At 40.1% G+C, this 14,817-nt stretch overlaps 1 protein-coding gene across 1 annotated transcript; it reads right to left on the minus strand.

Annotated features, from left to right (window-relative positions):
- Positions 1–638: 638 nt before the first annotated feature.
- Positions 639–14,145, minus strand: LOC137255897 (prostatic acid phosphatase-like). The gene is made up of 11 exons (XM_067793481.1): positions 14,042–14,145; positions 12,759–12,854; positions 9,625–9,717; positions 9,093–9,245; positions 8,421–8,510; positions 7,867–7,953; positions 7,274–7,400; positions 6,932–7,017; positions 3,683–3,857; positions 2,825–2,956; positions 639–1,401 (listed from the first exon to the last, which is right to left on the minus strand). Exons 1-11 carry the CDS (start codon positions 14,120–14,122, stop codon positions 1,325–1,327), a joined length of 1,197 nt encoding a protein of 398 aa, XP_067649582.1. The 5' UTR covers positions 14,123–14,145; the 3' UTR covers positions 639–1,324.
- Positions 14,146–14,817: the final 672 nt, after the last annotated feature.

A 14,817-nucleotide genomic window follows, 5' to 3' on the forward strand; every position in this document is an offset into this window, starting at 1 on the left:
GGTAGGGACACGGATGCGTCTTAGTAAAAACTCTCTGATGACTTGGGGTTCAAAATTTCTTTTCAAGAATGACCATGCATTTTGAGTGAGGTTTTACGATAGTATATTGTAGTTATATCGCTCGTGGTGATCCAGGAATGGAACTTAAACATTATACCCATGTAGGGACCCAAACCCGGACTTATGGATTGGCTAGCGAACGTCTTCCCACAAGACGACCTCACTGCCCAGTATGTACATTGTGAGCTTGATATGTCCTTGTATTAAATACTAGTAATTAAGTCAAACGCTCTTACTAAACGTCAATAATTTTAAATGTGTACTTCGTTAAAATTAGGAAGGACAGTGGGGTAGCCAGATGGTTAAAGCGTTCGGGCGAAGACCCGGGTTCGATTCCCCACTAGCTTACAGTGTGTGAAATCCCGTGCTAAGATATGCTGGAATATTGCTAAAAGCAGCGCAAAACTCACTCACTCACTCACTCGGATTCGAATTGAGGGTTCGAACTGGTTCCCAGTAAACATCGCTTGTCATAAGAGGCCAGTAGATTTGATCTAAGGCTACCTGACTGAGTTTTGTACGAATAAATGATCGATAATGCATGGTCATACGGTCAGTTATTTCACAATCAAACACGAGATTCAATAACATGTATTTGCTAACATAATAATACATTACGATGTTCAATATACAATATACCAGTACACAATGGAGTTGACCTTATGTAAAGACAAAGTAAACAGAACAAATGGTGTAAACAGCCCCTTGTGGCAACAGGAAGACGTGTGGAAAAGCTCGACACGAGTAATACTGAATAACAGCTCAGATGATTCCGTTCTCCCCGTAAAAGCCCCCCCCCCCCCCCCCCCCCCCCCCCCACACACACACACACACACGTCTCCTACTTCCCTTGCCTCGTCTTAAGAGGAGTTTAATGGATTATTTTGTCGTGTGTTCGTCGTATAATATGCTTAATGGATCAGTTAGGCTCATGGTCGTCTGAAAAGGTGCTTAAATAATCAGTTGGTCCAATGCTCATCTTAAGAGTCGCTTCATGGATCAGCTGGTCCTATTCTTGTTTTAAGAGGTGCCTCATGCATCAGTTGGTTCCATGTTCGTCGTAAGAGGTGCGTCATGTGCCAGTGGTTCTCGTCTTAAGAGATGGTTAGTGAATCAGGGATCAGGCTCCCTGACTTCGTTGGACGATGTCATCGTACTTCAACTGGTCATGGTGTCCGTCACTGGGCGGTGGCCATTATTCACAGCCTGTACCCATACGCCTGGTATTTTGCTGATTGTGACAATAAATTACAAACACATAAATTTACGAACAACCATGGCATGAAACGAGGAAGACGATTGTTATAATGCATGGAAGAAGTAGAACAGATTGTGCCATATCTGAAACAGAAAAGGAAATTGAAAATTTACAGCAACTATATAAGTATTTAGCGTGAACAATAACTGTTTATAAAGCCGATATTAATATAAATAAGTAACATATATTACAACTTGGTATTCATGTAATGACTAATTCTATATACGTGTGTATGACGCTTAAAACTGAAACTGAATTATTAATTCGATATTCATGTAGTGACGGCGTTTATTCATAATTACACGCTGTCATTTAAAATGATTCCTTCTATTTAGTACTTACTACGGCCATCGACCATAATACAGTGAAGCAGTTTATAGAGAAACAACAGGTAATAATATGCATGATTGCAAAGCTGACTAAAACTCGCATATATACCACCTGAGGCGTTATATGTTACTAGTGACGAAGAAACAGATATGCTATGCTTTGCAGTGTCTAGATCTCAGGCATGTGGCAATCTCCATAAATACTGACGTGCAAAAGAAAGTATACACCCTTGTTTGATGATGACAAAAAAATGATTTTAATGCAAGTAAAATGTCCCGGAAACTTTTTCCGTCTAATTTATGTAATTTATTTATTTTCTCTGCTTAATTTTCTAAATGTTCAAATCTTAATTTATTTTCTCACATATACTTTGATTTGCCCGACAGTTAAGGTGCGTATATTCTGTCCTTACCGTGGAGTTATACAGGGAAATATTGGCTGAAGCCAACATTTCCGGAATGAATATGGTTATTGTGATATGATGTTCGGATCATCAACACGAGGATGAGGATAGGGACATGGAATGTCAAATGTCAAGGCGAAATGGTCATTGTTATGAAGACAAAATGTGAATGCTGAAAAATGCTGAAAATGAAACATGTCAAATAAGTACAAATAGCAAAAGGTAAATTAAATGCAGTATTACAGTATATGTATAACAGAAAAACCGTGGGTTGATAGAATGAGCAACAATCTTTGACGTACGGTCAGATCAACAATCATGACCATTAAACATATTCTAACTACAGACTCTCGTTTATCTCGTTTCAAGGCCAAATAGTTTATTATGGCATTTTCGTGACACTTGGGTGGCCGGAATTAACTCAGATGCGTTTTCCATATTCAAGTTTGATGACTTGTGACTTGTGACGAACACAAGCGGCATGTTACTTACATTGTTAAACCTATTAACGCTTGTTGGTATACTGTAAAACTGCTTAAGTGTTCTTCCGTTCATAACTCTGGGTGCATTACATATTTGGTGCTCACTATGTCAACCACCGGGTTATCTGGTCCAACAGGATTATTTACAGACCACCGTCATACATCTGGTATGGTGGCGAATTTGTTGTTAAAGAATACACAAACAAATAAATACATTGAGAGCCGGCCTTAGATAAATTTATGCTTCGTACCGGCTGTATGGAGCCTCATAGAACATAGAGAAAGTCCTACCTGTGACTCTGGGCCCTTGCGATGAGCACGGGGGAGTGGACGGATGCCCCAAGCACGCGGCCACAGGATCATCTGGAATGACGTCCCGTGTCAATACCTTTAACTTCGACAGTGGACAAGACGAACCGCATCCTGAAACGAAAGAGGGGACATGGTAAATTTACTCTTTCGTTGAACTACATTTCTGATATACAAGTATTTCGGCTGGTCTAAAATGTGTACCACCTTTGTTGAAACGCACGCATACTATGTGGACGAAAATAGAAACGAGCATAAAATGTTTCATTACAACACGGCCTTGATTTTCGTCTATAACATTTCAGTTTGATGTGTGAGGGTGACCAAACTTCTTAGTGTGCAATAAGACCCCTGATCCTGTTTGTTTGTTCTTGATTAACGCCGAAGTCAGCAGTAATCCAGCAGTCTGTAAATGTGGACTGGACACCATAGGGATCAAAAGCATGAACATCGATCTACACAGTTGTGGCACGAAGATATGAGTAAATCAAGTCACAGTGAATGAGGGAGGGAAGGTTAACCCGGCTTGAACATTGTTTGATGTATGTTGACACGTTGTAACCAGAGGTCTTGAGTCTGAACGTCGGCCACTTTTGAGACGTCGTCAACACCTTGCAAATAGACTCAAATAATAGGTACGACCAACAGATAAACCTTGACAAACAATAGGTTTGTTCATTAATAAGATGCATGTAACTTCGCTCAAACCAGTGATCATGACGCTGATAAACCGTGAAAAATAATTCGCGCTAACACCATCATGGGTGTCTGGCGGGACTAAGGGACGCAACTCTACAGCGCCTTTCTCGTTCCAATCATATATAATATCAGTATACAAACCTGGTACTGTTAGTAAGTACGGTTGCACGGTCGTGTCATTTCTGTAGTAGAACTCCACAGTGTAACCCTCCGTGTCGTAGTGATGGAGCTCCACAAGCACCGCTCCAGCATACATGATGTGGATTTGGTTGAACATTCCCATCACTGACAATAGAGCGTTGATGTTTGTGTCGTGCTGGCAGACAGAACGTGTGGCCATGGTTACAGTAAAACGCACTTACAGTATTACTTATCAGAGACAACAAGGTTGATAGCGTTCTCTGAAAATAATTGAACATTTACTCAGTTCGTGTTCAAGTGAATGACAAGGAGACTTCGCTCAGTTCAGTTATTGCAGTTTGAGCTGTCATTTTGTTTATTTGCTCGTTGTTTATCGTTTCTCTCAAAACAGTTTCTTTTTCAAAGATTATTGCTTACGTAACTACTTGATTGCGGGATTTGATTGAGCCTTTTTACCCACAATGTCAGGATAATCATAAGGGAACATCTACAAAAAAGGCGTTTTCACACGAATGATAAGAATTTGTCCTTGTGAATTATTGCGACACATTACTTTATCAGTGAAAACAACTCTCTTTGGTTGGATTTTATCCTGAACCTTGTTACTGAAATATTCTCCAAAGAAAAAAACAGTCAGCGATTTGATAAAAACGGATACTAGCATCATGTGGCTAGTAACAATCCCGACGGACCAGTTAATCTCCACAGACACTGGCCTGACTGGCTTGTGGATTTTCATTTGGCATTTGTGTACATATATCAATCTCCGACTTGTTAAGTTATAAGATATATATATACTATATAAATATAATACACTTATAAATCATGCAATAGTTTTGCCATATAAATATGTTATCCTATTGCCAGCTTAAAGGTCACATGCAACGAAAAACACAACATTGCAGATTCTGGTACTTTTCGGTATGCACTTACCGAAACAAATCATAAAAAAACGCCAATTCAACCTATAAAGTTGGAAAAAAAACGGCGGTGACACAAAAGGCCGCGAAATCGTGGTTCCAAAGTGGTTTCAACAGCTGTGGTGCGCTGCGCCCATAACGCATGCCCAGTGAATAAGTTCGTGGAGCTTGAAACAGTATGCATGCCCGGAGTATGAGGTCGTAAGCAGTAGTCTAATCTTGGTTGTGTACACGAACAAGTAAATAATATACTCGTTACATAAAAAGAAACCATGTTGATTGTGATAAGCAGACTCTGTCACAGAGAAAACCCAATGTCTGTTTTTTTTGACACCTATATGTCTGCCTGCCTGTCTGCTGAAGACAGTCCTGTCCCTGCTACATTACGTAATTAGGCAGGTGTGATACTTGTACACATGACAAGTTTTTAAGTCTGTGGGTTGCAAACAAAGTACATCCATTTTTCTCGGATGACTGAATCTGACTGAAACTGGGGCAAACTCTTGTCAGTTTCAAGTCTTGCTTTGTATATACTTGGACCAATGACAGTTTCCAGCCACGCAGTAGTTCACCATCTCTGCTGAGGCGAATGTTGATTGGATCGGACGCAAATTCAGAGACCATGTATTTACAAAACCCAACATCTCTATATTCATTCTTTATGGATAACAACATCTTCTAGTGTATATGATTTTCGTCGACAAAGGTATATGAACCCATGCTGAAAAGACGCATCAAGTACAATAAAAGAAGTATTTATCCATAAAGAATGTTTCTTTATTGTGACTCGAAATACTTCTAAAATGAACATCAAACAGATCATCTTTCTGTGCACACAATGAGCCCTCAGCAAATAAGCAAAGGAACCGGCCAGTCGAAAGCCGTCGTTACACTTGAGTGCACACCCACCCGCTATGACTGGGTTCGGTCTCCCGAGGGCTTCGTTTAGAGGGAAGTAAACCCAAGTACAAAATATTGCACTTTAGAATCGCGATTGTACGCTTATAGTTTTGTTTATTTGGGTTTTTAACAAGCAGCAATGTATATTATATGTCATGAATAAGTGATAAGTGTGTTTCAATTATGTTTGATTTTTTAGTTGCATGTAACCTTTAACGATGACACCCGTGTCATGCCAACAATTCCTTATTTCTTCCATTTTTGTAACCTTTTGCTTAGTTTCTACATTCATAAAATAAATAAATAAATAAATAAATAAATAAATAAATAAATAAATAAATAAATAAATTGCACATTCCTGACCAACTCTGGAAGGATTTCATGTTAGCGTTCGTCACCACTCGCCCCTTTCAGTAACCTCCGCTATTCTGCTTGTATCGGAATAACACGAGTTGGTCACGCATGACTCTTGTCTACTTTTTGCATCTTTCTGCTTAGTTTGTGCACTCACATTTCGGGTTAATGAATTATTTTGTTGCCTAGTAACCTTCGGGCATTTCAGGCACGTAGATAGCTCGACTGGATGGCAAAATGTGGAAACTATTTCGCACATTGGGTTTTGATCATCATTTCAAAACAGGATAATATACCGACCATCAAAAGCATGTTTTTCGTGTTTATTTTAATGTAATTAAAAACTGAGACTAACGTTCTTAAATGTGCTTATTTATGTCTTTGCAAAACGTCATTCATTCCCGGACGATTTCTGTAAACAGTAATATGTGACTGTTAATTATTATGAAACGAACCCATTGGTTCAACGATTGGAAAACATGGGTCATCAGCCATATTTGAAATATTGTACATAGGTGCAGTTATAATGTAAGAGTAAGTTTTAGATACCTACCACGAGCTTTGTATTAAGTCTTCATTTCGAATATAAACGTTAAACAAAAAACAACAAAAAACAACATATGACATAACAATACCATATCCCCAGACTCTTCGCTCACGTAAACCACTATTTAAAGTAAGTAAACACATGGTGAAATACACTCAATGTAAATAATAATCATTAATTGACTATATAATTAAAAATCAATTTCATCTGTTTACTCTGTAGTGTATTGTAAATGCGCCACCTTTCATGCAGACCCGTAAACATTCGGGATAAAACTGATCATCAGTAACCCAATGTCGAAAGAGGCCACAAACGAGATCGTGTGGTCAGGCTTGCTGACTTGGATGACACATGTCATTGGTTCCCAACTGTGCAGATCGATGCTCAAGTTGCTGATCACTGGATTGTCTGGTCCAGACTCGATTATTTACAAACCGCAGCCATATAGCTGGAATACTGCTGAGTGCGGCGTAAAACTCAACTCACGCACTCTTGAGTCACATGATTCAGTCTTCTCAACATACTTACGCCTGAAAAGAAGTCTATCTTTTGTGTGATGTTGTTAAAGTTGACAACGTCATCCATGTTCTTTATGAATGTCCCGAGCAGGGGACCTGGAAAATGAGAGTGAGTATGTGTAGTGTTTGAGGTTTGGTAAGTCAGTGCCAGAGATACTAGCATTATAATATTCTGGCTCTACCGCATGATGCAAATACAGTGAAAAATATCATTTTGAAAGCTAGTGTCAGAGAAGTTTTTGAGCCCATGCTCAGCAGCGGACCCTGCTGCATGTAATGGGGGTAATCCAACAACAAATATATTACAGTACGAGACATAATCTACATTGTACAGCATCTTGGTTAAGTCTACCCCCTCGTATCTTGGCCATGGCTTTATCGTGGAACTTCAGCTGTGCCTTGACGTCTTTGAGCGCCAGGAACCTCTTGTAGACGTCGTTCTGTCTGAGCCACAGCGGGAAGGTTAGATTGTGGGCGTTCTGTAGCAGTACAAAGGAGTAAAATCCTTCAGTTGACTTTGTTATAAGAAAACCAGATTTACAATTGGGAAGCAGTGTAATGGTTCTAATGGATTTCTGTGCAACTCTGTGCAGCGTAATCCTATTCACTTTCTGTCTCTCCTCATCTCACTGATCACTAACTAGTGAAGTGTTGTATGGGGGCTCGAATAGTCCAAAATTCCGCCATGTTGGTTCTGACGTCATCAAACACGTGCGTCACCTCGCGAAATGAGGTCACGCAGGTGTTTGATGATGTCAGAACCAACATGGCGGAATTTTGGACTATTCGAGCCCCATACAACCGTGAAGTTTCGTGTGAGAATTGATCTCCAGCAAACCATGGTAGGAGTACTACTCCTCTCCTTTCTCGTTCAAGCTCCCTTACACTGAACACTTACTTCCACATCATACTGGAAAGTCCTCGCGTTCGAAAAAGTCTACTCACCTCAACAAATATGGGGTCAACCATGTCCATCAAACTATCAAAGGAGGCCGGATATCCCGAATAGTTTGCCAGAAGGTCCACCAGATCCTGACACAACGACAAAGCATTGCGAAAATAACCATATTTTTGCTCTGGTCATGAGTGAAGTGAAACAAAGCCGATGGCGGAGTGTAGGTGGATGGGTAACTGTGGTTGGCCTGACAGATTGTACTTTCTGAAGCATCTGTCCTCCCAGGTATAACACAAATCATGAATGAATGCGTGTAACCGAGTGAGGAAGTGAAATTGATTGCAGTACTTCTATCAACCTCATTCGAAATTAAAGCAGCGAGTAATGCGAGTCTCAGGCGACTGTAAACCATTTTTCTCAGTGAGCATTTGTACACTGGGTTATGAGTGTTAACAAAACTTCATTACGTCCCGACGATTGATCATTTTGTACTTACATTTTGCATTTCATTCTCTGCTCTCTCGATAATGCATACGACAACAGCTCCACAATGTCTGTTCAGAACTCAAAATTACTTAAAAATGAAAGAAAAAGCAACAATTACCAGATATTGTGCCCCAAGATTTTTCGCATAATCCGATTTTGCGAGTTTATGCTTCAATGCATCATATGTCGGACAATCCATTTCCAAAATCTGAAGGGAAAATATATTTACATTAAAATCGATTATTAAAGGTTCTGCTGATAAGTCAGAGGGGGTTTCAAACGTGGTCGAATGGCACAGAATCAAACAGGCCTTTTAGGTTTGAGAACCCAACGCTTTAGCTACTCGGCTACTTCATCTGTATTATGTCCAGGTATGTGGTTTTCAAAGGAGTTTGATACAACGGGTAAGTGCAATTTAACCACAGAGCTTAATTATTTAGTTGCGTGATTGACCTCAGCGCCAATTGAGCGGTGAGTGAGTTTGATTGTACAGCGCCAGCTACTAGTATATCATGAGGCGGGAAACAAGCACTATCACAACTGAAGTGGGCTGAGTGAATACATTTGTCGTCAAGAAACATTTCAAATAATCAAAAACGCAAGGTTCGAAAAAAATCAGGCGTGCGTTCATGTTTATGTCTTCTATTTAAAAACGTCACAAAAAGTGTTGCGTTTCTTTCGCTTCTCAGTATATGAAATTGCACGGATCCTTGATCTCGACACCTGAGTCTTCGGCATAGTGAAGAAACTTCGCAGCAAAATAAACATGACGATACACACAAACTCTTACAAAATCATCCTCTTTCGGCAGCGTGTGTACAGGGATCGGCTGCCACGGTATAGCGGGGTTCCAAATCTGATCACCTGCCGGGGGAAACAGGCCAGCCAGCATACTGTAAGCGCTCATTATAGCGCGGTCCTTATAAGTGGCAAGAACATGAATCTGTAATGATAAAGATATATAATCAGTCAAGAAAAGTTTTCGATTATTTTAGATATAATGAAATTGATCAAATCACGATTAAAAAACTGAAATATATATGCGAGTGAACGTTTATAATAATTAGTTTCTACACTACTGTAACACTGTACAAAAACGGGCGTCGAATATGGGGAATCGAACCCAATCTTTTGGCGTAACAAACAACGCATTTGATATACTAAAAAACGCAAGCAAAACATCAGAAAAGCTCGAAACGGGAATTATTACGACTTAAAACTATTGCCACAAATGAAAAAAAGTAATAATAAGAACATAAACCGGATTTATCTATTACGCCTTTTCGGTGAATTAAATGAATTAACTAAAATTAAAAGTTTACCTCATCTGCCGTGTAGTTTCCGTGTATGAAGCCGCTGTCGACATAGCGTTGTCGTAAGTACTGGCCAAGTTCATACTCCTGCCTCATTCCCTCCTGTGATAAACATGGCGATTGAATTCAAAATACTGCTTAAAGGTAGGTATCGATCGATAATATAATGCTATACGACGTAACGTAAAACGTCACAATTGAATGTTTGGTGAAATCAAAGCCAACGATATAATTAGAACCCTTGAAGGGAACAACCCTAATACGTGGTACAGGGCCCCGTTTCACAAAACTCTCGTGAGCCTAAGATCTCGTAAGTTTGTGCCTCCATTGTACCTCCTATACTGAAACACAGGAGCTATGGATGCTACGAGAAAAGTTACGAGATCTTAGGCTTACGAGAGTTTTGTGAAACGGGGCCCTGGGGCCCGTTTCACAAAACTCTCGTAAGCCTAAGATCTCGGAACTTTTCTCGTAGCATTTGCACCTCCTATGTTACAGTATGCCAGGTACAAGAGCTACGAGAAAAGTTACGAGATCTTAGGCTTGCGAGAGTTTTGTGAAACTGGCCCCTGATCAGTATATCGGCCCTGGAAGTATCGTTGTGGGAAAAGCAGCGAAAGGACTGAACGGTCGATGGTAGCCGAAGATAGCTTAGGAAGAAATCAATATGAAGTGTTAAGGTGGATGGGAATTTATGAAATTTGTAATAACAACACCGCAAACTTGAGTGAGTGAGTTTAGTTTTACCCCGCTTTCAGCAATATTCCAACAATATCACGCGGAGAACAGCAGAAATGGGCTTCACAGATTGTACCCTTGACGGGAATCGAACCCGGGTCCTCGGCGAGACAAGTGAACGCTTTAACAACTAGGCTACCCCACCGACCCGTGTAAGGCACCAAACAAAAAGAAACCAAACAACAACAACAACAACAACAACAAAAGAAATAAAAACTCCAGCCCCCCCCCCCCCCCCCCCACACACACACACACCAGAAAGAAAAGAAAAAGAAAAAAGAAGAAAAAAAAACAATAAATAAAAAATAAAATAAAATAAAAACAAAAACAAACGAAAAACAAAAAAAACCCCTAAACAGTTTCTTCTTTGCTTCATTATCAGCCCGATCAGACATGCATACACATGGAGAAAGGTATAGCAATACTCAGCTGTTTTAATAGTAACAATATTTTTACCATTGTATCCTTCCAGAGGATCGTGTTAAACCAACAGTGTAACTTACCGTCTGGTTAAACTGGTCGTCAATGAATAATTAAAATGGACATCTAAGCGCAGTAAGATGTGAACATGGTACATTCTTTAGGGAAGTCAAGATGGCTAAAATGGACTTACTTTTTAGTAATGACAAGACAGGTCGTACCACAAAGATATCAATAACCTAACACAATGTCAAGATCTGAATTAACCTTCTGCAAATGCATCTACCATACCAGAACGGTCTCCTCAGTGTCTGTCTATGGCGTTGAATGTGACTTTGAAGGATGTCTCTGATGTATTTTCCGACCATCATATGACGTGAGAAATCACCAACGTCACGTGCACGAGACGGCCTTGTGTACAGAGGATGGTCGCTGAAACCACTTCAATGCCCTCATCGATTTCGTTCAAATTTGAAATACATGTTAATCATAGCATGCAAAGCAATCTAAGATTGCAAAATTCTAGAATTTTATTTTTAAAAATTGCTGCCGAAACTGATTCGAACCCATATGATCGGAATAATGTATTACAACCATGTCCTTAATGTCAATGGTGTCCATTCATAGTTTTGTCGTCACAAGGTCAAGCACACCACACAAACAATGGACTTCCACCAAACGGTACGTGCTCCAAAACTTGTTCCCCTGTGCATATGCATGTTTCTGTGTCGCCAAATAAGGCCTCTGCCATCAGTCGTGAACAATAGAATTCGACATTCGTCAAACTAGTAGACCCTTCGCCATGACGTCAAATTAGCGTGACGTCATTCGTGACCCGAAGCTAGTGCTGCTTTGCGCTCTGGGGAAAACAACGACCATCTGATAGCCTGGCTGTATATCTGACCACTCTGTTTCTAAAACCTCACTTGATACGTACAGATAAAGTTTTGTGATTTGAAAGGGACGTATCTTCTCTAGGAGACCTGGACGCCGAGTGACGTTAACGTCATTAGTTTCCAGATGTTTTCGAGCCAATCGGCTGAAGTTCGATGGATGACAGCCAACATCTCTTGCAAGAGACTTCAATGACGTACCAGCACACCACGAGATTGCTCACTTTGAGGCTACGTCAGCAGTTGTGGAAGCCCCATATTTGCTTATTAACATCGAAAACATTTGATTATCCCAGTCACAGAAAGTAAGAACTTAAGGGAACTCACATACGTAACATGATGTTCGCTCTTGAACAAACCATTTAATTTATGGTGTTGCAAAAGGTTCAACACATTCATACAACAAACATTATTATGGTATGAATAAAAATGTCTATACGTCAGTTAAACAAACATATGTTGCGATACTTTTCTCTATGTGTTTATATCAGTTAATGTACAACTTAGCTTTACTTGGACATATATCTCTCTTGTTTAGTTTTACGCTGCTTTTAGTTATATTCCAGCGATAACACGGCGGTGGACACCAGAAATGGGCATCACACTTTATCTTAACTCACCTCTTACCTTACCTTACCTCACATGAATGTCGCTTTCCGATTAGCTAAGCACGCTGTTCTATTACTTTCAATGTACCCCGCGATATATTATCAATGTACACCGCTGGGAATTGCTAAGTCTTCTGGTGCTTCATGGTAGTAATTTTGTTATCTCGAATAACATTGAATCACGCATCAAGCACGGAAATTACCGATGTTTTGCGATTGAAAATCGATGGAAGGGCGATAACTCTAAATCGGTTTACCTTGTGTCGTCTGCAAAATGGCGATTTGCCTCGCATTCAACAGAAGTGCTTCCAACAGTTCAAAATTAAAATTCAGGTGTTCGGTAAGATAAATACGTTATTCACTGGTCCCTCGGGGCCCATGGGCTCATGTCCCTATCGTGACTAGTGAACAACATATATCGCACCCATTCGACGTTTCTCTTTGGTGGTAGCGCATTCAGCATCCCCTCCCCTCAGGTTCTTACCTGTGTGAGCTGACCCCACCCCTGTGGCCACGTGTCTTTTTGATAGGGATCATTGGGATAGGCGTGTGTGGGTGTCCGATCTCCGTGGCGAAACAGCTATAAGAGAAATTGAGTGAGTACAGTTTTACGCCGTTTCGTTCAGTCCAGTAACATCATGTTGGTAGGGGACATTATTAACATAAAGATGAAATCAAAATTGTGAATGAAACTGAAACGGACAGAGTCTTTTAAAATGTACTGGATAAGCTAAGGATATAAGTTTAGTTAAAACAGCAGTTGAAAAAGTGTAAATGATTTAACTTCAGGTTCAAATTATATGAAATGAAAAAAAATCCCTTCAATCAAATATACGTACATTGTCAGAGTTTCACGATAGCCGTAAATAGATCTATAGCATAAGGATATATGGATGACAATATGTTGATGCATGCAAGATGCATGATACAAACTGGGTTTCATAAAATAATTATCTTCATTGATATTGTGTTAAAAACAATTAAAAAAACAGGCGTGCCACTCAAGATATAGACACGACCTCGAATTGCACATATGTGCACATACACGATCGTGTGCACTAACGCTAGCATCAGTGAACATCCTAACGTGGTCATGTGTGAATCACATGTCGTGTATACTGTGACATCTTATCTCTCTGAGTCCTTAGTGAGGTCACAGTGAAATTAGACCCATACTGTAGATAGCCGAGGATACTGAACATACTTAGCCTTGTAACCACACAACGCAGCCCCTTCTGTGCTGGGCGTAGTCTGTCTCACAGTCCCTGAACCACAATATTTTCCCTACATCCTAGCTCTCCCTGGAATGCTGAAACCCTAAATGATGCACATCTAGATTCCGCCAGGTTTTGGGAATTTCTGGTCTTCCTGGCGCTCCGTATCAATTTAAATGAGTTCATATGTTGCAGTTTGATTATATATACAAAGATTAAGCGCTAGTCTATGTTGGTAGGTATATGATCTTTTACATTCAAGACATTTGACCCACGATGCGTTAAGTAAGACTTCTAACGTAGACAGGGACGTTTGACAGAATAAATGGACAATATATTTTCCTGCCGTAATTCACGATAGATATTGAACTAGTTTGCATAAATGATTTTAACTTTTGAATCGTTCAATTTTGCCTTATGATGTGTCGAATAAGATTTGTACTGAAGTGAAAGATGACATTAACATAATATATGACTGATTCATGCATATTCGTAATATGCATGCTGGAATGTATTTTACATGTGATAAATGTTACTCTATATTGTAACTCACCACTTGTACGTATCTCAAACTTCCATCCAAGGATGGGACAGCGCTCAGGAGAATACATAGAAGAAAGCAACGTACCGCCATGATGCCAGGATGTGTGCTGTCGGCTGTTTTCGGTAATTTCCGTGACGGTAAGGGCCCGAGATCGCGGCGTTGCTGATTGTTTTCATTTTGGTCTTGATTGCTTAATACTGAGGTCGCCACGTAGAATAAGACGATTAACATGCGATACAGTGCAAACGTGGTCCACAGCAGTGCTGTTGGTAGGTAGGGAATCAAACGATAGCTCACGGCTTGAATAAGACACGGCGTATAGTATTGCAAGGGCCATAAGCGAAAACGGAAATAATCTAGCAGTGGCATACATAATATGAACTTTGTAAATTTAGCGACAGCAGCTGCGTTTCGCTAAAATTCGAATGACTTCCTAATACTATAATATATGACATTTGTATTTATGTTTAAGTTTATTGAACGGATATGTATATCGCAACATGTCTCCTTCATTTCACAAATAGAGATTTAGACAAAGAGATTTCAGGATAGTGGTGGCCTCTTGCTTAAAGTGTCCAGTTCGACTCCGCTCACGAGTGGCCATGCTTGTCGTAAGAGGTGACTAAAGGGATCGGGTCAGGCTCGCTGACTTAGTCGATACATGACATCGGTTCCCAGTTTCGCAGACCGATATTCATGCTGGTGATCACTGGATCGCCTGGTCCAGACTCGATTATTTACAGATCGCTGTCATATAGCTGGAATATTACTGTGGCGTGGTGTAA

The sequence above is a fragment of the Haliotis asinina genome, chromosome 11 (assembly GCF_037392515.1).
Source record: "Haliotis asinina isolate JCU_RB_2024 chromosome 11, JCU_Hal_asi_v2, whole genome shotgun sequence".
NCBI lineage: Eukaryota > Metazoa > Mollusca > Gastropoda > Lepetellida > Haliotidae > Haliotis > Haliotis asinina.